Consider the following 23,033-nt stretch of genomic DNA (forward strand, 5'->3'; position numbering starts at 1 on the left):
AATGTCACTGTCAATTGTAACCTAAATCAGATGTTACTTGTTTTCTGTGTTGTATTCTTCAAACCTCCCTTATACTGTTTCCTAATCTCAGGCTTATGTTGTGTTTGTCCATGCTCATGCCTCTGTCACTTTTCAAAGTTAATTAATTGTTAGTAATATGTTTCTGTACCTCCTCTGTTAAATATGAAATTTGACAACTATTGGAACCATGTTTTATAAACCTTTGTATTCTTGATGCCTAGCACAGAGCCATTAAAAATTAGGTAACTTATAAGATGCCCAATAAAATGTACATGGGATAAATGAATGATTCATAAAAGATAAAATGAATATAAGCAATATAAGACAGAAATAAGAACACAGATAGGCATCTATGTTTTAAAAATACACCTTTGTCTTTAAAAAAATAAGTACAGAATTTAGAACTGGAAGAGACCTCAGAGATTAGATCATTTTGGTGTAACTCCTTCCACTTAAAAGATGAAACTGAGAGGTTAGGATAGGATCACAACACGAGCAAGTAGGGGCAGAGCTAAAATAAAAGCCTAGAATCCTAATACCCAGTCGAGGTGTTGTGCTACTATACAACATATTATTGCTGGATTTTAATTAGAAACAGAACAAAATTGTGACTTTGCTTTCTTGGTTTTTCAGTAAATTACTATAAATATAATTATTTTGAATAAGTTCCTTAGAATGTACTCCCAGAAGTAAGAAAATAAGAACTTGATATGTATTGAGCAAATGATTTCTGAAAAAATTATTCCAAATCTACTGTCATCAAGCATATTTTGGAAAACCAAAATAATTACCTTTTAAAAATTACTGTTATAAATTTTAAGTCTTTGTAAATTTGATAAGGCAAAACCAGTCTCTCTTTGTTGATTAATTGGCCTTTTTTTGTTCAGTGAAGCTTAACTTTTTCTCAATGTTTATTAACATTTACGAATTTTGCCAATTGATATTTTAGAAATGTCATAATTTATATCAAATTATGTGCCATCTCTTATGTTTGAGATATTAACCCTTTAATACATACCCCAATATATCCCTTACTTTATTTTTTGTTTTAAAATTGTGTTCATGATAATTTTAACATTCAAATGTTAATTTTTTATTAAATCATGTTTGTTTTCTACTATAATTTCTTTTACTGATTTTAAACTTCCCCATTCAAATCAGATAAATCTTCTACATTTTCTTTTTTTTTTCCCTTTTGCTTCTTTTTTTCACCTAAGTCTAAAATGAATACCAAAAGAATATTATTTTATGTGGAGAAATCATCGCCTTTAATTCTACTGTAAATTGGTAATCAACTGATAAAATGTCCTTTCTCACTGAGTTCTAAAGCCACCTTTATCACATGACAAATTTATATATATATGTAGAGACATATACATGTAAAAATATTCTTTCTTTATCATCATTATATGTTTCTGGTTATTTATGTCTAGCTCCATTTACCATATGTCTATTCTGGTACTAGTTCCATACTGGACAGATTATTGTAGCTTAACATTATACTTAAATGTTAAATGTTTTATAAAAATAACTTTTCTTCAAAATTATTTTAGTTATTTTTACTCGTTCATTCTCCCATTTAAAATTTAAAATATTATTTAAAATTTCAGGAAATACCACCTTGTTATTTCCACTGGATTTAGACTAAGACTGAATACAGATTTATTCAAAAAGAATTAACATTCTTCTTATAATTAACTCTTCTGCCCATGAACAAAGACTGTCTCTCCATTTTTCAAATGTGTTGTATCTCTCTCAATAAAACTGTATTTATATAGGTTTTTCATATTTTTGGTTCAATTTATTCCAATATATTTTAAATACTTTTTTGCAAAGGAAAGAGTTCCATTTTCCATATATTAGTTAATGACTTCTTTCTACTATGTAAGAAAGCTCCTAATGTTTTAATATTAATTTTATATTTAATTATCTTTCTAAAATAAGTACTTTAAAATTTTTTCCAATTTCTTTTCTTGAAATGAATAATTTGAAAATAATCATAACACTAATTTTTCCTTTTTAGTATTAATCTTTGTCATTTTTGTATCATGTTTTATTGCATTGGTTAAAATTTACAGAATATTAATAACAATGGTAATAAGCCTAATCCATCTCTTTAGTTGGATTGGGTATAAACATATAATTGTTTATAATCTCAGAGAAATGTGTTTTATCAAGTTAAACATTTATTCCATTTCTAGTTGGCTTGTTTTGAACTTATAACAAATATGTGGGTTATATTTTAATTGAATGGCTTTGCACAATCTTATGAAAGGTTTATAATTGTCTTATTTGACCTACTAACATACTGTAATACATTTCATAAAATCAAGCCATACTTATTTCATTAGATAGCTTAAAGATATTTTATGCACACAAATTTGCTTCAAAATCAGAGTATAGTGTTCAGACTCTCAAAATAATACATTTGAAAAATTTGCACTAAGTCCTTGAAATCAGTAAGATTTTTTTTTTTTTTCCTTTTTGTCTTTTTTCGTGTCCGGCAACGGACCGCAACCCTCAGTGTCGCGCCCGTACCGGACCGGGACCGGCAACGGGATCGCAACCCTCAGTGCTGCACCCGCCCCTCGCTCAGCCAGTGAGCGGGAACCGGTCTGTATGTGGGATCCGAACCCTCAGTGGGAGTGCCACCGTGCTCCCAAGCGGCGCACTGTAGCAGTGCGCCACCGGGCCGGCCCGAAATCAGTAAGATTTCTAAGGAAAAGAATTTGCTGATAAATTCCATCTATAAGCCAGTCTCTGTGATCTGGCAAATGTTTCTATATTTTCCTTAGAATATCGAACACTAAAATGGTTAGACTGCTACTCACTGCTGAGTTTAGGGAAGCTGCTTCATTGCTCTTGGTGTCAGGGAATTCGACCACCACATGAGGGCTTGTATCACATAGTTTTAAAGTTGATTCCTCTCCCAGATTCTCACAGATTCTATATGATTCTTAATTGCATCTCCCTCAGGCTAACATCTCATCCACCTGAAGAAGCAATGAGATTCAGGGACTTACACATCACCACTCTCTCAAGTTCCCACCTCCCTGCTCACTTTGTTTAAACATTCCCCATAAGTCACTTGCAGAAATGTCCTAAATGTCCCCTTCATCCACAGGTAGTGATCCGTGACAACCAACTTTGCACTACTGGCTCCTGACCACTGATAATTTGGAACAGAAGTGACATACAACATAAGTTTAGCTAATGAGATTCAAGCTTCCAAGAAGTTGAAATTGAGACTTAAAATAGATGATGCTAGTCTCAGCAGGTGTCCTGAACAAGAATAGCTAAATTCTAGAAATGTAGGCTTCTGCTACCCTGTGGATCTAGGAGTAGTGAAAACCAATATAAAGAGAACCAGACAACGAGGACAGAAAGAGAGATGTTTGGATTCCTGATAAGTTTTTATTTCTTAGAACTAGTTTTTTTCTTAGACCCTTTCATGTTCTGCCTGGGTTTCTTGATGCATGTTCATAAATTCTTCCTTTTAACTTAATTAAGCAAGCTTAAGTTGGTTACTGTTACATGCAACCAAACAACCCCAATCAATATGCCTCTGCACTTGACCTGTGCCTGACATGAACTCAACTATAGAAAAAAGGAGTGAAGAGTATCTCTTGAATTCTATCCATCACTTTTTCCTTATGATAAATAAGGTTCTCATAACAACAGAAAAACATCTGATTCTATACAAGATGGATAGTATTAAGATTTTATTGCCTAGAGACCAATCTGGAGTAAGGAATTGACATAGCTGCTTAAGTTCCTGAAATATCTGAACTCCTTTCCTCTAATTTATGTTTTTCTTTTTATAAATCTTAGGATTTAAAAAAGTATATAGAAATATCATTTTGTTCAAATAGTAGCAAGAGAAGTCATCCTGAAAGGAAAATCTGTTTCCCTCTGGCTTCCCAAATACAGAGGAGAGGTTGAGAAAACTTGTAAGGAAAACACATGATTAATTTCAGATATATCGTGATTCAGAATGTGCTTAAAGTACAGATGCAGAGATGGTTCAGGTAAATTAATCTTGTGATGGAAAAAAATTTGTCTGAGTGATTAAACTCAATTAAATACGCCATAAGAAGCACAATCTTTTAAACCAAGTATCTTTAAACCACTGCTTAAGTAGATATCCCACATGCCTGATTGCAATCTCAGAAAGATTGAATTTTAAATATAATTCTCTTCAATTGTATACCAATGGTCTGGGCACGATCTGGTTTCTCTGGCTTTTCACCTCCTGCTGTGATAAAGTGAAAGAAGAGTCTTCCTCCACACCAATGACATGGTTTTCCTATCTCAATCTAAAAAGGACCACAAAAAGCAGTATGTCCTGATATCTTATTAATGTCAATAAGAACCAATTTAACAACAATTTTATCTACACATAAATTAAACTTTGGGGCAGCCACTATTCAATATTTAAATAGGCATACTTAATAAGAATTAAATAATTCCATCTGATGGGTCAATTTTTTGAATTACATAAGAGTACATTTTGTAGCTCGCTGATCTTGAAAGAAAATCTGAAAGGCCACATGGTACAAAATTGGCAGCTGCCTTACAAAGCTTGTTCTTTGACAATTGGTAATAGCTATGCTAAAAACTTTCTAGCATATAATATTTTTTGTTGTCATGAATATTAAGTCTAGTCAAGCACACCTGGGCTCCTCAGCAGATTAAAAACTGGTCCTGAGGAAACCTTGGTCTGGCCAATGGCCCCCCTGCATTTCCAGTATTGAGGAAGTGGGTTTACTGTCCTGCCACATGAGGACTCTGGCCATCACCAACACAACCCCCTTAACTGGCATCCAATTAATATAAAATAGCTCCCAGCAGAGAACACAAACTCTAAAAGTCTACTTACAGCTTCTATTAAATCCCCGAGAAGAGCACTGATATGCAAGTCTGTGGATTAGAAATACACCCCACAGAGCCACTGGAACCCTAAAAGGTATCTTCAAGACCAGTAAGTAGGACTGGGGGAAGTGAACTGGCTAGGGATATACCAATCACTTCAACCCAGCAGTTTTTAACTGATGGAAACATTAAGCTTCTGAATAGGATGTTTTTAAAGATACAGTTTTAAAAGCAGAGAATACGAGAGATGTTCATTTATTCTTCAGAGTATAGTACATCCTCATATCATCAGAGCTCGAAAGAATTATAAATCTAGATCAAAGAAGATTATCTTTTTTTTCCTTGAAAACACCTTTAATGAAATATCCTTTAGTGTTACAAGCATTACATTTCTTAACTTTGATTGTAGGTACATATGAAAGCAGCCAAAGAGAGGGCTTCTGCTTTTGCTATAAAATTTTGTTAAATAAAATTGCTCATTTGGCTGTCAAAGTCCCATATAATACCTTTCTTTTAGAAATACGTTTCAAGAAAATTTATTCTCTTCTGAAAAGTAGGTAGGTTCACTTCCAGCATATAGTGAAAATTATTATTCCACTGCATTTCCCTTTATGCTTTGACTGTTTAGGAAGTTGAAAACTTAGTGTAGTCCTTTATTCTGATTACCTTTTTTGTTTCTTTCTCCTTTAATAGTTTTGATGGTGTAATGCTATTTGAACAGCCCCATGTGTCTTTTTTTTATCATAAACAGGCAAAGGATTAATAATGAATAAACATTAATAGAGAAGCAAACAACAAAATTTTAAAAATGATAAACATCCTGAAAGTTACTGAAAATCAAGAAAATTATACATTCCATGATAATTTGCTTACATTTGGGTTTCTTACCCTGAATCCTCATCTGTGGGAACACAGCCAAATTTCAAGCCCAGCAAAATAAATCTTCAAGGAGCTCAAAGAGATTTTCTTTCAAACTCATACAATAAAATTCATTTATTTTCCATGACCCTCATCTGGAATGTACTTAATCTTGTATCAGACAATTTTTATTATGCTTCAATAGGTTTCTATTGCTTTCAAGATGAGGAACAAACCTTAAGAATGGCCTATAAGGCTCACATGGTCTATATGGGCTTCCTATTACTCCACCCTTATCTCGGACACCTGTCCCACTCAGATTTCATCTGTCTCTAACTTCCTAGATTAGGGAAGTTTCCCTATTATAAACTCCTAAGTCCAGCATACCTCCCTTTTCAGCACTCATTGCAGATTATGTAATTGTGCTTTTGTGTGCTTCTTTGATTAATATCTAGTTTTCCCAAGAAACTTTAAATCCTGTAACTACTTTGTCTGTTTTCACCAGTAATTCATCTTTAGTACCTATCCTAAAGACAAGCATAGCAACAGCAACAGCAATCTGATAACATAGAAAAAGGGGGAAACCTATAAACAGTGGACAGAAGAAATCAGATATCATCAAAGTCTAGAGGTAAATTGTCTTAATAGGCACTACATTAAGACCTTCTTTAATATCATCCTTATATTACAGTATGGAGTAATAATTGAAGTCATCAAGGAAGGATTTGGTTTTGATCTATGGTTAAGATAAAAAAGAAATTAGTAATTTGCCTTTTAAATGTTTTCATCCACTCTTCTTTAAAAGATTTCCCTGTCTTCTGGAGGTGAGCTCTAGTTATGGAGAAAATTCACTAGTTTGCATTCTTCTTCCCACCTGCTGACTAACAATATCGAATAAAGGAAGTGTTCCCCAACTTCACATGAGTGAAAATAACCTTGTATTATAACACTTCTCTTTTGCTTAATTTGATAATTGCATGAAAATTATTTTCAAATTCACCTTAGTGTTTATATTCTTTTTTTAAATAAATTTTATTGTGTATATTTGAAGTTTACAACATAATGATTTGGGATACATACAACATTATATAACATTAATCCTTTTGTTATAGTCTTAACAAAAGGATTAATGTTATGTAATGTTTGACAAAAACTCTTCTGAAAATGAGGACATTTTGTTGAATATAAACCAAATTCTGTCTTATGTTGCTTGAATAAAGCAAAAGAAGAAGTTTCCACTTGGATTCTAAATTGAAGATGACCTTGTGCTTTTCTGAGAAAGGCTGGCAGCTGAGGTCACTGGAGTGTATTATGATAGACAGTGCAGAGCTGTACGTGGCTCAGAGGCATGTCCATTGTGTGGATTACAGCCAAACCGAAAGAATTAGACAGCTCAGAGCATTCTATCATTTCATTTGAAAATAATGGTCAAAGTCATGGGCAGAAGCCATTACAACTTTCATGAAAGAAAAGCAGCATTCAATAATTCCATCACTTCAGACAGGCAGTTCGGCTATTCTCACTGAATACTATGCATCCAGTATATTTTGTATCAGTTTCTTGTGACAGTCACAGAAGCAACATTTTCGTTTCTACAGTAGGAAAATCCCATCTACACTGCATTGTATATAGCTCCTTGCTTCAAGTTGAGTACATCATTGGGGAAAATACAAGGAAAGAGAAGATGCAGACACAACACTCCTAGAGTGTAAACATATAGCGACTCCAAATCATATGTATCCCTCAAGTCAACTTACTGTTTTAAAAACTTAAAATCAGGGCCGGCCCGGTGGCGCACTGCTACAATGCGCCGCTTGGGAGCGTGGCAGCGCTCCCGCCGAGGTTTCGGATCCCACATACAGACCGGTTCCCGCTCACTGGCTGAGCGAGGTGCGGGCGCAACACCGAGGGTTGCGATCCCATTGCCGGTCCCGGTCCGGTACGGGCACGTTGCCAGTCCCGGTCCGGTACGGGCGCGACACTGAGGGTTGCGATCCGTTGCCGGACACGAAACAAAAAGACAAAAAGGAAAAAAAAAGAAAAAAAAAAAAACTTAAAATCAGTTTCAAAATAAAATGTCTACAAATCCTGCTCTAATAATGGCACAAACAAAACATTCTCAAAGGTATCTACTCTGCTGTCAATGGTTTCAAATGAGCATTCTAAGTTATTTCTGAAATACTGATATTTAAGCAGAATATATTGATTGATAGAAACTTATTTTTAACTTCTGCTTCTTTCAAGAGCAGATTAATGATAGCACCAAAAATGTCTGAGATTTAAAAGCAGGTGGAAAAACTCACACTTCTAATTAAAAAGGAGAATTGTTTCTAATCCTGTGCTTTCCACTCTGCCTGATTATCTTCTATATATAGGCGACAAAACATGCCCTGTCACTTTTATGGTATTTAGCAACCAAAAAAAAAAAAAAATAGTCGTAACTTACCATTAAAATTTACAGCCCGAATATAACCAAGTAGCTCTTTCCCATCAATGGTACTCATTCGTGGGCAAAGGCCAATGTATCCTGGGCAGAGATCTTTGTGCATGTTGTGCAGGGCATAAGCCATAGAGTATACTGCATCAATTACAAATTGGACCTTTCCCTCCTGTTCATAAGACGAATCCCGAGCAATTCGCTCCAGCCCTGCAAAATAAAAAGAAGAACCATCAATCGACATTGTCAGATATCAGTAAAAGATGGCATTAGGGCTAACATTTCCATCATTTGCGACGCACTCAATGAGATACAACTATTTAATTTTACTTCTGATTACTTTAGTTCTGTATTTAGTAAGTCATGTTTTTAAACTGGGTATTGAATTTTTATTTGGAAAGAGTAGAAACTATTTCATTAGCAACAAAAAGATATAAAGTAAATAAGAGACATGTAGTTTCATTATCTTTATTTCCACCTTACTAAGTCCTATTATACGTACATTCTAGTAATCACATAACATTCTCGTAGTGGCTTGATCTTTTAAATAAAATGTGTAGAATGTCATTCGTTTCATCTGCCTCAGCTCCAGGAGCATCATTTAATTAGTGGCTCAAAGTAAGATCTCTGCCTCCCCACCCGACCCAACCTCAGATCTGTTCTTGTTTTATATGTGCTCTATTTGGGAGCCTTTTTTGTGTGTGTGTGTGTGTGTGTGTTTTTTTTTTTTTTTTTTTTTTTTTGTTCTTTTTTTGGGGGCTTTTTTTTGTGTGTGTGTGTGTGTGTGTTTTTTTTTTTTTTTTTTTAATTTTAACTTCTTAATATACATTGTAGTTGATTTTCGTGTCCCTTTACCTGTTCCTCTCCCCCCCTCCCTGTATATGTCAGTATTTTCTCAAGTGACCCTGGTTATCTTTTATTCAATTTATTTTCTTTTTGGACTCAATTTTCTGTTTTAATCTTCTTTTAAAAGATGTACATCTCTTAAAAATAATGTCCTTCAGAATAATTGTACTTGTGTTTAGGCATATTTAGGGCTGAAAGCTGGCATTGGTGATTACTTTGGGGTTGGTATTTATTATTTAATATGTAATAGAAGCATAGAATTTTTAAATGGAGGATAAATTAGAGATTGGCTATGACCCAACATTCTCATTTTGAAGATGAAGAAACAGATTCATAGAGATTATAGTTACATGCTGTGGACGGAACAGATTCAGGAAGCATTCTCAGGTTTCAGACTGCAAGCCCAATATTATTTTGATCCCCAGAAAAATCTGATGGATGGCAAGAATGACGGGCATGCAAGAAAAAATTACAGAAAGGAGGCCAAGGGCTTCTTGAGAAAGTAATAAAGAATCTCCTATTATTTCCACACACCCCCAAATCTTGCACCTCTGGTAACATGTGGAGAGAGCAAAAGCATGAACTTTAAACTTTCCAACGGATGTTAGTTAGTAACCTATAATAAATAGTCTTTAAACTCAACAAATATTTTCTTAACACCAATCCTATAAACTTGGAGTTGAATTAAGATAGTTATTTTATATTTGAGTATTTATAGTCTCACAAAACTAGTAACTTTCTTCTAGACAAAGGTAGTAATCAGCTTATTCAATTTTATTCCTCCAATCATTGGGACTTTTTTTCCTCTGGTTTCAATCACTTGTGACACTATTCCTTTAGATGCTGTTGGTTGGTGTTCTAGACTCTGCAGTCTGTCATGACACTGAATTCTGATTTTCCTTTTTCTTTTTTTTTTTTTTTTGTCTTTTTCGTGACCAGTAAGGGGATTGCAACCCTTGGTGTGGTGTCATCTGCACTGCGCTCAGCCAGTGAGCGCACCGGCCATTCCTATATAGAATCCGAACCCGCGGCGGGAACATCGCTGCGCTCCCAGCGCCACACTCTTCCAAGTGCGCCACGCGGTCGGCCCCTGATTTTCCTTTTTCAACATGGCTTTTCTGATTTTTCTCATGTCTCAACATTCCATTCTCCAAGGCTGAGTCTCTTTTTTCTCCAACCTCAGAATGCATTCATTCTCAACACTGTCAACTATTACTATTTCTATGGTCTAGCAGTATAATCGGAATCCAAACTATTGGTTATAGAGTCCAAAACATTAGATCAATTTATATTAATCAATTTAATTCATTTTGGAAACTAACTTTTTGGAAAATTAGTTTTCTAAGCCTTTTTTGTCACCTAATTCCAGCCCCACATTTCCAATTGCCTCTCATATCTCTGGGTAGCCTGCTTCCATGTCAAACTCAACATATGTAAAACTAGGCTATTGTTGTAGGAAATCACATCATATTTCCCTAAACCCTTCAATTCATGGCTTTGCAGGTTTGGCAAAAAAGAGACAGAGAAGACTAGTTCTTAAAGAGCTCAAGGTGCCAAAAGGTTATTGTCTCTTTCAACTAACCCCAGCTGCATGATCTAAGCTAAGATCCATGCAGATGAGGGACAATAGTCTCTCTCTCTCTCTCTCCTGAATCCTAGGACAGCACTGCTTGTGCCCAGACTCTCACTGCTGTGAAAAGAACCCTTTCAACTTCTGCCTAAAATTTCTCTCCCATAATTTTAACCACAAAGAATACAATCCATAAATAACTGTTGAAGAATGGTTTAAGCAACTAAAAATATTCTGTTATTTCTTTAACGACTCTTAACTGCTCTGGTTAGTCCAGGAATGAGAGGTTTCTGAGGACCTAGACAAAAATCTGAACAGTTCTGGGAAAACCAGGATGGTTGCTTATAGAAAACAGAGACAAGCAGCAAGAAAATTTAGTGACAGAAGACTGAAATAACTACTTTCAGGATCAGTCCTTAGGTCTAGGTAGATATCCCAGTGTTTCACTTATTCTGCATCACTGAAATTGATAACTGAAAATAAAGACTATAAGTTCCAGAGCAGTTATTCCCATGCTTGGTTATCTTCTTAATTACAGATTCCACAGTGCCACCCAGACTTGTTGAGTCATGGTCTCCTGATTTGGGGACATGAAGAATCTGTCATTTCCAAAACTTACCCAGAGATTCTGATATAGCCAGACTGGTCTGTGGACCAGCTTTTCGAAACTACTTCTCTCCAATATCCCAATCCTTAAAAATATCAGTATAGTTCTACTGTTTAGAGAATTTTATAGTATTGAAGTACAAAATAAACATAATTCTTTCATATGATGTGCTACTAGAAGAAAACTTGATCAAATTCTTCCCCTTGTCCCATCAGATGAAGAGTCAAGGGATATATCATTCCCAATTATCTACTGATTTTAAAGCTTCCACCTTGTTCTTGGACACTCAGGGAGGCTTGGAGCTGATTTCCAGAGTAGAAGTCAGAAATACATGAATGATTTGTAAGTAACAAAGTTTAAAGAATTAAATGTTTTCCTCCTGGGAGGGTGGAAGCACAAAATAGAAAAGGAGTAGAAAATGAAGCATCAGAGAGGGGAGAGAAAGGGAGATGCAGCAACACGGGGAAAGGCTTGAGCCCAAGGTGCAAAAATGGCACAGGGTTTTTTTTTTTTTAAACACAGATGTCTAACATTCCAGGTAAAGTTGTTTGTATTGCTGCTCTGTAAATCCCTCTGCTGCAGAAACACACACACACACACAAACACGCATACACACTCCTCTTCTGTGAGTATTATTACGTTTATCTGATTGTGTTTTAGTTTGTGGGCTTTAAAGAAAAGAGAGGATTTCTATGTTTCCATCACTACAAGGTGAAGGGTAGATAGCAAGCACAGAATTGGCAGAAAATGCTTAAGCCAAGTTGCTTCAAAGGAAGCAGTGACCACGAGAGAACATTAAGGTGTAGGAAAATTTCCGGAATCCATGAAATACATGTAAGAGTTAAGCATGGGTAAATATTTTATGTTTTTAAATTTACTCTATCCCAAAATGTTCTGGATTTAATATATTATGATTCTAATTCCACTGCATCCTCGCTGTTAATTTATAAAGATATTCCATAGCATTCAGTAATTGGAATTTATATATATACAACACTTTTTGATACACTGTGTAATAGAGATGCCCCAACTTAATAGACATACTCTTCCTTGCTTTTTCTTTAAAAAAATATTTAACTGCATATATAATGAATTCATGCACACTCTAAAATAATACACTATCTTATTAAAGGTAAATATTTAAATTTTCATATTCAAACTTTTTCTTTTCGAGGCTAGTTACAAATTTCAATTAGTTTGAGTGAAGATTAAATATATCAACTTCATATTATGTTTTCCTTTTAAAGTAAAATTTTAGAAGTCTGTCTAGTGACTACTGTCACATATGAAGCAATGGACACTATTAGACTTTTCTGTGAATCAATGTAAACACATAGTGACACACTAAAATACCGAACACTATTACCTTTGCTAAAGATAAAAAGAAATCATTTGGTTTCTTTCCAGGCTGTTTAGACAATACATTTTTCTGTTCCCTAACACTTCAACCCATAATGACACTTACGATTTTGTAGCAGCTAGAGTTTTCTCCTCACTTCCTATCTCTGATTCTCTCATTCACCCAAAAGAGGAGTTTAGGAAGCTGACAGTGACTCCTCAACTTAATTGGCTGTAAAATTTCATTATGCTATAGTTTCTAAAGTTAGCATTAATGTATTGCTATAAAGTGCTAAATATTGCCAAAGGCTGTATGTCAGCCATCCATTTAAAACGTCACCTATTGTAAAGTTGTGATGTGTTTTAGTGTACAGCTTAAAATTAACAACATATAGCAACATATTTGCACAGTGGGAGATGAAGTCAGCCTCGTAAATTTCATAGCAAGATCGTTTTGTTTTCATTAGTGAAATCTAAAACTTCCAATTGTATCTCACGTTCCTGGAAAACATAGTAAATTCTCATTGGTCCAAGAAATAACACATGTACTTCAGTTAAGTTTTTTTTTTTTTTTTTTTTTTTTTTTTTTTGCACACCATGGTGTATCTTCCTCGGTTTTGTTCCTTCTTAGTAAACAGGCAAATCAGCTCAAATTTTCAAGCACTGGACATATTACAGTGTAAGTTCCTAAGATGAGCCTGACAAGAATTTTAAATTATTTGACTGACACATTATTGTTGCAGGGCTTTGCTTTCTAAGAATTTCCCATTTCTAAAGATAGAGTTCAGTTTTCTAAATTGAAATGTCAGAGGGTTGTTTCCATTTTCCCGAAGTTAGGCATGTAAATCTTGAATATTACTGTAGTAATGATCCAATAAATAGGTGGTCACTTCACGGCAAAGAAAAAAATGGAAGCCATACCACTTGCTTTATTCCCGGAAAACCAAACATCCAGTTGGTTGCACTTTTTACTACTGTCTCAGCTTGGGGTAAAAATAATCCCATACTCCAAATCTGTAGGTTAAAAAGTATTTATTTTAGTTTCTCCCTGAATTTTTTTAAAGTTTGCAGCAATTATTTTAAATAATTAAGTCATTACCTTTGAGTCACGGTGGAAAGAATGGTAAGAGGCAAGAAGAGAATTAGTGAACCTGCTATGAATAAATACAAGTGCATTTATGCATATAGGACCAAATTTAAAAGTCATTCTGAGTTCCACAAAAGCTCCATGTGACTCACTATTGATAACCAGGAACAAGACTGCCCTGCTCTACATTGTGCTTTTCCCACTACTGCACATATCTATCATGACTGCATAACGCAGTGACTTTTAAATCAAGAACCACACTGCAAGCTAAAGAGTAATGGCTATCAAGTTGACAAACACAGACCATCTTTTACTGAATATAAACTGATTTGAGTTCAAGCATACAACAGGGTCAGCAAGAGGAAGAAACATGAGCATGTTGAACTATATAGGAATATCTTCTGAGCACGAGCATGCACACATGAAAAAGTGTGCACAACCCACACTGCAGAGGGATGATAGCGAGGACGCTGATATATAGCAAAAGACAAAGTGACCAATGGAAGCAGCTGGCTGTGGGAGAAAGAGGAGTGAACAGTCCCATAGACCTGGATCTTAGAAGGCAGGTGGCCTTGAACACATTCCTGAATCTCACTAAGCCTGGGCCTTCAGCTGGAAAAGCTGCCCAAGGAACCTCCGTGATAGGGTCCCCCATCTCTCCAGCCTCATCTGCTGGTACCACCCACTTCTCTCTGCTCCACTATTAGGTCCCTGAATACAACAGGAGATCTCCAAACCACAGGACCTCACTCAGCTGTTCACTCCATAACTCTCTTCATTGCCTGCCTAGATGCTTACAGACTCAGGTAAGATCAAGTCAGTTAATATTTAATGATCTTCTTTTCAATTTAAGAGCCTAGATTAGGTAATAGAACATTTAAATACAAGCTTTAAATACTGAATATTGTTCACTTGAAACAGAGCCGTGATCACTATTTCAAATAATTGCTGGGAATGATGTATAAAGGGAATTTAAGCAAGCATAGGTTGAATGTAGAGATGTAAGTTGGGAGGCAGGTCATGTAGAGAGTGGACACGAAAATAAAGGGATGAGAGAAAATATATTTCAGATACCAAATTGACAGAATCTGATCACCTGGTTAAATATGGCAATCAAGGTCAAGAAGCAATCAACAACGCAGGGTTTTGAAGCTAGGGTGGTAGAACATCAGCACCACGAACAGAGTTTGGAAAATCAGGTGATGAAGAAGAAGGCTTATGACATTTCCCCAACTGTGTCACGACCTCAGTTAAAAAGACTAATTTTTAATATTCTGCAGTATTTATTACAACCTCTAACATGGTATAGACTTTATATAAATTTGTTAAATCACTGAAAGAATAAAAGGTCCAAATGTTGAGAGTAATCCTGTAACAGTAATGAGGTTGATAATTTATTTGTCACATTTTAATATTTTAAGCCCCTGGGGATAAAGTGCCTTATACATTGCTTTCCACATAGCAGAACAAATGGCCTGAAAAGTCTAAGACTTGAGTTCTAATTCTAACACTATGACCAAATTATGGCAGTAAATGATAATTTAAAGTCAGATCTGTCTGAACCAAAATCTCTGCCGTTAACTACTGTACCTCTTCCTCCTCTGTGAAATTTTCTTTGATTCTTCCAGCTCAGGTTTACCTTTTGCTTTTCTGAACTCTTATTTAACTTACAGCCACTATATCCACATTGGGTTGTCTTATAAGTTAAGTTGTAAATAGAGATTCTGTGTGTACATGTGTGTGTATTAATCTATAAAGAGAGTTGTGGAACAGGAGTTAAAGAATATTATAAAATATTACAAAAATACTGACTAATAAAATTAAGAAATAACAATACTTAAATTGAAAAGTATTAAAATATGTTTCTATAGCATTTTAAGCATTTTTCTGAACTATAAAAAAAAAATCACCTTGCTTGTGAATTTGGGACATCCACCTGAGATAAAATTGGCATAAAATGGCTGAAAGTTACAGGCAAGATGATTGGCTATTTGTGGTGAAAGCCAAAGCTAGTAAAGCCTATAAATTTTTATTTATAAAAATTAATAAAGTATTTTAGCTTAGGCGAGTAGTGTGTTTATGTGCTTATGCATCTATGGGATTTCTTTAGGAATAAAACATCAAACTCAAAAGAGAATTTCACACCTAAGGTTCTGCTTTGTGGATTCAACAGGCTTTGTCAGGACCTGCAGAGACAGATGTATTGGACTAATGAACTAATTTGAGCCTCAGCCTTATCTATTTACAAAGGGCAGAGAAAATTAGAAGATAAGGGTCCTTTGCTGAAAATCACCTGCTCTCTATCTTCTTCTGTAATTTAAATGTAGCAGAAAGACTGAAGGCTCTTAGCCGCCTGAGGACACATCAGGAGACACTCGTAAATCAACCACCGAAGGGCTCAAGATCAGCCCACAACAACTTCTCTCCTTTGTGTCTGGCAGGAAATGGAAAGTGCTTTAGGCAGGTGCCAGGTGTCCCCTTCAGGTGTTAAAATTTCCATGCAATGCCCTAGGGTTTCTAAAACACTGAAAAACCTAAGTTAAGTGGCAAATAAGATTAAGAGTGTATCTTCAGGCAAAACAGCCAGTTTAAAAGAAAGATGTTCAGAAAAGTAAGCTATTTTATAGATATATCTCTCAGTCCCTCAACAAAGAAAAAGCTGTTTGATTAAATTTAATCATTTTCATTTTCTACATAATGTGAAAGATCCTGCATGTGAGAGACAAATTTTGATTCCAAATAATCTGTAAAACTCTTGATAAACCATAGTTTCTCTCTTCAGGATATATTAAAGACACCCTTCTCCCAACACACACACACAGAAGAATTCAAATTTTCCCATTCATAATTCTCACTTCAGCAGATATAACTTCTAATTCTACCCACACCAATATGTTATAGTCATTGCAGACCCTAAGACTTGGCTCAGAATTTGCCTTTTAAAAACTTATTTCATTTTTTTTCTAATTACAAAAATAATACACAGTCAGTAGAAATGTGGAAAATAAAAGTGTATAAAGAAGAAAATAAAGAACATCTATTATTAGCCTGCCATCTTAACTACTATTTTTATATTGTTCTAGTGCCTCGACATTTCTCTCTTTGCCTCTTTATTTTTAATTAAGGTAGGATACTCTTTTTAACATATATACTCTTTTTAATATGCTATATTCACTTCACTTACAGAGAGACGTTCCCCATATTGTAGGAAAGCATAGTTTTTAATCTTGTCTCTAATCTTTAATAAAGATTCTTGTCTAATCTCTAATCATTTTACAGATTCAGGTTTTTGCACTTAACTCTTTTTTGATACTCAAATATGATGTTTGGAGCAGGGTAAGGATCCTAACTTATGCTTTCCAAATTGTGAAACAATTCTTCCAGAACTACGTATTGAATGAATATTTTCTCCCATAAATGTATATAAAGTCAATTTTAACACATATACCAACTTAGATATTCGTAAGTATATATCTGGAGTTTCTGCTTTAGGACATTTTTCTCTTAATATGGCAATACTACATTTTTTACAATTATTGTGATTTTATAATGTTATACCATTGGTTCATGCAAACTCTACTATACTCTTATTTTTAAAAATGTCTTGACTGGTCTCACAAATAAATTTTAGAATTACTTAAAGTATTTCAAACATTGCAGCTTTTACTAGAATCAATTTTTTTTTTCCTTTTTGTGACCGGTAAGGGGATCGCAACCCTTGGCTTGGTGTCATCCGCACCACGCTCAGCCAATGAGCGCACTGGCCATGCCTATATAGGATCCGAACCCGTAGCGGGAGTGCCACCGCACTCCCAGAGCCACACTCTCCTGAGTGAGCCACAGGGTCGGCCCTACTAGAATCAATTTTTAAAATTATTTGTGGGGCCAAGCCCATGGCGCACTAGGGAGAGTGCGGCACTGGGAGCACAACAGCGCTCCCGCCGTGGGTTTGGATCCTATATAGGGATGACCGGTGCACTCACAGCGCTCACTGGCTGAGCGCAGTGCAGCCGGTCTCAAAAAGGACACACACACACACAAAAAAAAAATTAATTGTGGAAGATTTGACAAAGCTACAATATTAAATTCCCATTTGAGAGCATGAAATCTCTGTTTATTCAAATCTTCTTTTGGAATACTTTATAAAGATACGTCACATTTTAAAAAATTTATTCCTCGATATCTCATGTTTTATAGATTTATGATATTTTTTCATTTTATTTTTAACAGGATATTCATAACATAATTCATAAATCTGAATTTATTTTTAACACTTAACATTTTCCTATCCTCTTATTTAAGTTCTATGCATACTAAAGGCCCAGATTAAGTCTTATCTCTTCTGCACAAGGAAAAGATCATGAGCTCTGAGATCAGACAGATCAAGATTTTTAGGTCCTGCCTCTATGTCTCTTATTCTTCGCTCATAAAAATGGGAATTTACTACCTATGTTGCATGATAGTTGTGGGGATTAAATGAGATAATGTAGAGAAACTGACACATTATATAGTGAACACATAAACACTTATTATTTTATATGTGGGGCTATAAAATACTTAACCTCATAATATGCAACACTTTTCCAATTGTACAAACAAAAGAAATCACAATAGAAAGTTAAACTCATTATATGAATTCATGTATTCATTCAATAAACATGAAAAAGGCAATTTGGTTTAGTGATTAGGAACAGCCACTTTGCAGCCGATCTGCCTGGGTTCAAATCTCAACAGCACCATTTACTAGTTATGGGGCTTTGAGTAAGACTCAACCTCCTATGCTTCAGTTTTATCTGTAAAATGTGGATAATAGTAGTAACTCCCCCACAGGGTTGCTGTCATAATTAAATGAGTTAATATTTATACGGCAGTCTGAAGAGTGTGTTGAAAATAGTAGGGACTATATAAGAGGGTTTTATTATTTTTACCATCATTTTTATTATTATCATTCATTAAGCTTGTGTGATAAATTAAGCACCAAGCTGGATTCAGTATTCAACAAGAACTTACCTAGTCCCTGATGTCATGGGGGGAGTTAATTAGATGAGCAAGGGAAGTGGGGGGAGCATAAGAGGTTGGGTGACAGCAAATGGCAAAGGCCCAGTGATGGGAGGAGCAGAGGAGTATGAGGGGCTGAAATGACGTTAGTGAGGCTAGAGCAGAGGATACAGGAGGTGGCACAGGTGGGGCCTGAGAGGGGCGTGAGTCCAGATAATGGGACCATGCAGGCTACCTGGAGTCCATCTGTCTTACCAGATTTCCAGTAAAGAGATCTGGGTCAGGAACAGATGGAAGGAGGAAAGAGTGGATGGGGTAAGCCAACTGGCAGGTTGTTACATAATTTGGACAGGATCATATGGTGGCATGGGCTAAGGTGGTGACAATGAAGAAATGTGAATACACTTGAGACATATTAGAAGATAAAAATTAACAGGATTTGGAAATGGGAGCTGAAGCAAAGGGTGGTAACAAGAGTGACTTCTAGGTTCCTGGTTTATGTATCTGGACAGATCTTGGTTCTGTTCAACGAGATGAGCATCACTGTCTAGGCCAGAAATATAACATCCCACCAGATCTGCATATTTGCCTAATGGGTAATCAATATGGTAAGTTATTTTCTATTAAGACAGGTCAGAGAAATCCCACTAGCCTGCATCTTCTAGAAGCTCTGTCTGCTCACTTGGCACTATAGAAATATACCCTGCCTGATTTGTAGCATTAATAAGTTCAGGTTCAAGGTTTCAACACTGGGTTACCATTATTTTTACTATTATTTACAAACCTAAGATGTAAATTACAAGTCAGCAACTGGGGAAAGAGATGGCATGAGAATTGTTTCCAAGACTGTGTTATCATTCAACAACTGACTTCCATCATTTTATTTACAAGTTATTAATAGTATTCTCCCAGGTATTTCCTCTTAAACAAAAAGTTGAATAATAAATATGATAGTCTGCTTTATTTTTTTAATAATATTCATTATTACAAATCATGATTTTTCTTTATGCCCTTTATCCAACCTATCCCTCCCCAAATCTCCCCCCATCTCTAGTATCCTTAGGTTTGTTCTCTCCTGAAAGTTCAACGTATAGCTTCAGTATTTTCTATTTCTTCTTGTCTTTCTTTCTGTCTGTCTGTCTGTCCATAGCTACTCGGGAGGCTGAGGCTGGAGGATCACTTGAGCCCAGGAGTTCTGGGCTGTAGTGTGCTGTGCCAATCAGGTATCCACACTAAGTTCAGCATCAATATGGTGACCTCCCAGGAGTGGGGACAACCAGGTTGCCTAAGGAAGGGTGAACCAGCCCAGGTCGGAGACAGAGCAGGTCAAAACTCCCGTGCTGATCGATAGTCTGTTTTAAATGTAAGCATAGGAAAGTAAAACTTTTCCCCTTTCACTCTTTCCATTTCCACCTTCCTACTCCTCTACATTCTCTATCTTTTTGTTTTAAGATTTTGTCAACAATGAAATATATTACTACAGGAACACATGTTATGAGCCCCTAAACTTGTCATTAATAAAATAGGAATGTCCATACTAAAATGACCTGAAAAGTCATTCTATCTCTTTTTCTTAAACTTCATGACACAATCTGTTAGTGGTCTTGACATCAATGTACTGGGTTACAAACAGCATATTTTCAAAACAAAGAAAACAGATAGAAATCAAATGCATTTCCAGTAGGAATGAGTATTGTTTCTCAAAGCTTTGATGTCAGTTGTGAGGTTTGTGTACTGGATTGCCATATACAATAAATTATTCATCTGAGTACAGTCTAAAAAAAGAGTTTAAAACTCACTGACCTAATCCAATTCTCTTATTTTACAAATGGTGAAACTGAGATAGAGAGACGGAGTGATTTTTCCACATCCAACAGCTCATGAGAAGGAAGATCCAGGAATAGAAGAACCCTAACCACCTAATTCCATGACCTTCCTGTTATAACATGTTACTTATTTTCAGCTGCATTTTCTCTCCCGTTGTAATTAAGTTCCACAGAGGATAAGGAAAACTTAAGGGACTCACTAAATGAGTTTGCCCATGAGGAATTAAAAGGCTTGAAAGAATAAATGGATTATGGGAAGAAATGAATAGCAAGAGCATATGAGTTATGGAAAGGTTCTCTATAGCAATGGAAACCAACAACAAAGAGTCCTGTTTTTTGGCTGAAATGGCAAAAATATAAATGCAAAGGATTTTATAATAGAAACTTAATTTTTTTAAAAAAAAACTGAAAGTACCTTATGTATAAGATGTATATCCTTTAAATGGAAAGTTTAGGGCGTCTGTGTATAACACTACACCACGTAGATGAAAAACTAAAACAATAGTTGCCTCTGCACAATGCCGGCAATCCTCTGGATGACTGACTAGGTCTTTCACTTTTCTTCTCAATTTTAGGGGTCACAGCGCAGGCGTAGGTATAATGCCAGTGGCTGATTAAAGCAGGTCGCAATCTGTCTGGAAGAGTTTCTGTGCCATCCTTCATAGGGACAGGGACCAGACAAGATGACCTCTCTTGTTGCCTACCAATTAATTCAATCAGCCTCTGCTTCTATCAAACATCCTCAGGGATGCAAACTGTACACTCCTCCAAGTCCTGCCGACTGTGTTAAATAAGCAGGATTCATCTTTCAGCCATCATTTTTTATTTACAGCTTGTTTCTAAGTATTATTTTATCCCTCAATAATCTAAACCCACATGGAGTACAGGAGCTGGACCCAACTCCTCTGAGTTCCTGCCGGCCCTAGTGCAGTGGCCGAATACATCTCAGGTTAATATCAGTGTTTCCTAAACTAACCTGAACCGAGTTGTTTTCTAAAGGAGGGTATAGAGATAAGATAATCCCAAGTAGATGTCAGTAAGGCCCCCATCCTTTTTGCTTTAGTATTCTATGAAGTGCCACTCTAGGAAACCATCATAGGATATAGCCAAGTACAGCTGGGAAAACTTTTGTCAAATAAACTAAATCTAAGCCTTTTATTTCTATGTTCAAATAAATGTATATAAAAGGTAGAGTCAGTAGGAGTGTTTGTTTTTTGTTTCTCTCCAAATAGACATTGACCTGTAGGATAATTTCAATAATAAAGGAAATAGATCATCTGAGACAAATGCTCAGTGTCGAAACAACAGATTCAAGATGAGGTAAGTGCTCATGTGACAGCTCATTTCAACCCCCTCATAAATCAATAACCTGTGGCTGTATTTCAACACCTAACCAATCAGTACAACATTAGTATTCATTAAGCAAAATTCATATAGTATTGCCTATGATCAAAAATTGTGGTTTTTGACTAAGAACTTGACTTCCAAAGGAAAGACAGTGATTTTGTTTAAGTCCTTTCTTTAGAAAAAAACAAAAAAAAACCCTAATATAAAATGTGGTGTCCTTCAACATTACATATAAACAAAATTATAGCTCATGGTTTGTGTGGGTTCTGTCAGCCCCTTGAAAACATCACAAAACAAGAGTGGAATTCTGGCCCAGTAAGGACTAAATTAACCACCAAGGATCTGTTCTGGCAACAAACCCTGGTTTCTTTCTCCTTGAGAGATGGAGCATGACCCATTAGAATCCCCCATTATTACCCTTGTATGCAGATACAAAAGAAAAAAATATGAAAATATTTTCATCTTTAAACTTCCAGTGCATGCAAATGCAAAAATAGAATTGAAAATATTTTCATCTTTAAACTTTCATCGCATGCTTTGAATATCAAAACACATTTTGTGAGAAAAATTATAAATAGAAATTTGACAAATTTAGAACCTATGTGAAAATCATAGCCTGAGATGCACTTTAAATTTATTTCTAACAAATCTGCTTTTCTCAGTGATTTATTTTTGCTACCGAAATTATGTTACTGGCACCAAGGAGTTGGATAGAAAATAGGGGGGATATGATAAAGGAAACATTTGGACATAATGGCTCAATGTACAAGCATTCATAGTCTTCCTCTTACCAATTGCTGGGATCAAACACTTACTGGGATCTATCTGTTAAGGGCCCACCACCAATGCTGGACAAGTTGCATACATTGTTGCATAATGCTTGCAATAACCCTGTGAGACAAATCTTATGATTCCCATTTCTTAGATAAGAAAATGGAGTTTTAGATAGGTTAAATAACCTGCCCATTATTACAGACTTAGTAAGCTATAAAGTCAAGACTTCAAACTGTCTGTGTCTGTCTATCCAAACTGGCCTTGTTTTTTTCAGACTGAAGTCTAAACAATAAAGAATCTGCCCATATACAGCATAATGGACTTAGATGAAGGTATCAACTTGATGCCAGGTCCTTGGATAGACCTGTTTCATTTTACTCCAGGATTCTAAGCACCTAGTAAACACTTGGCCTTTGACTTTCTTTCACAATCTTGTGTTCAACTTTTGTATG

General features: G+C 35.6%; 1 protein-coding gene across 2 annotated transcripts in view; it reads right to left on the reverse strand.

The window, feature by feature from the left end:
* GRM8 (glutamate receptor, metabotropic 8) overlaps positions 1 to 23,033 on the reverse strand; it is a 773,290-nt gene that overhangs the window by 291,091 nt on the left and 459,166 nt on the right. For both annotated transcript variants that reach the window (XM_008571458.1, XM_008571468.1), the window contains one exon: positions 8,198 to 8,398. In XM_008571458.1, coding sequence (XP_008569680.1) covers positions 8,198 to 8,398 — 201 coding nt within the window. The remainder of the gene's footprint in view (positions 1 to 8,197; positions 8,399 to 23,033) is intronic.

Source organism: Galeopterus variegatus, unplaced genomic scaffold, assembly GCF_000696425.1.
Source record: "Galeopterus variegatus unplaced genomic scaffold, G_variegatus-3.0.2 Scaffold40, whole genome shotgun sequence".
NCBI lineage: Eukaryota > Metazoa > Chordata > Mammalia > Dermoptera > Cynocephalidae > Galeopterus > Galeopterus variegatus.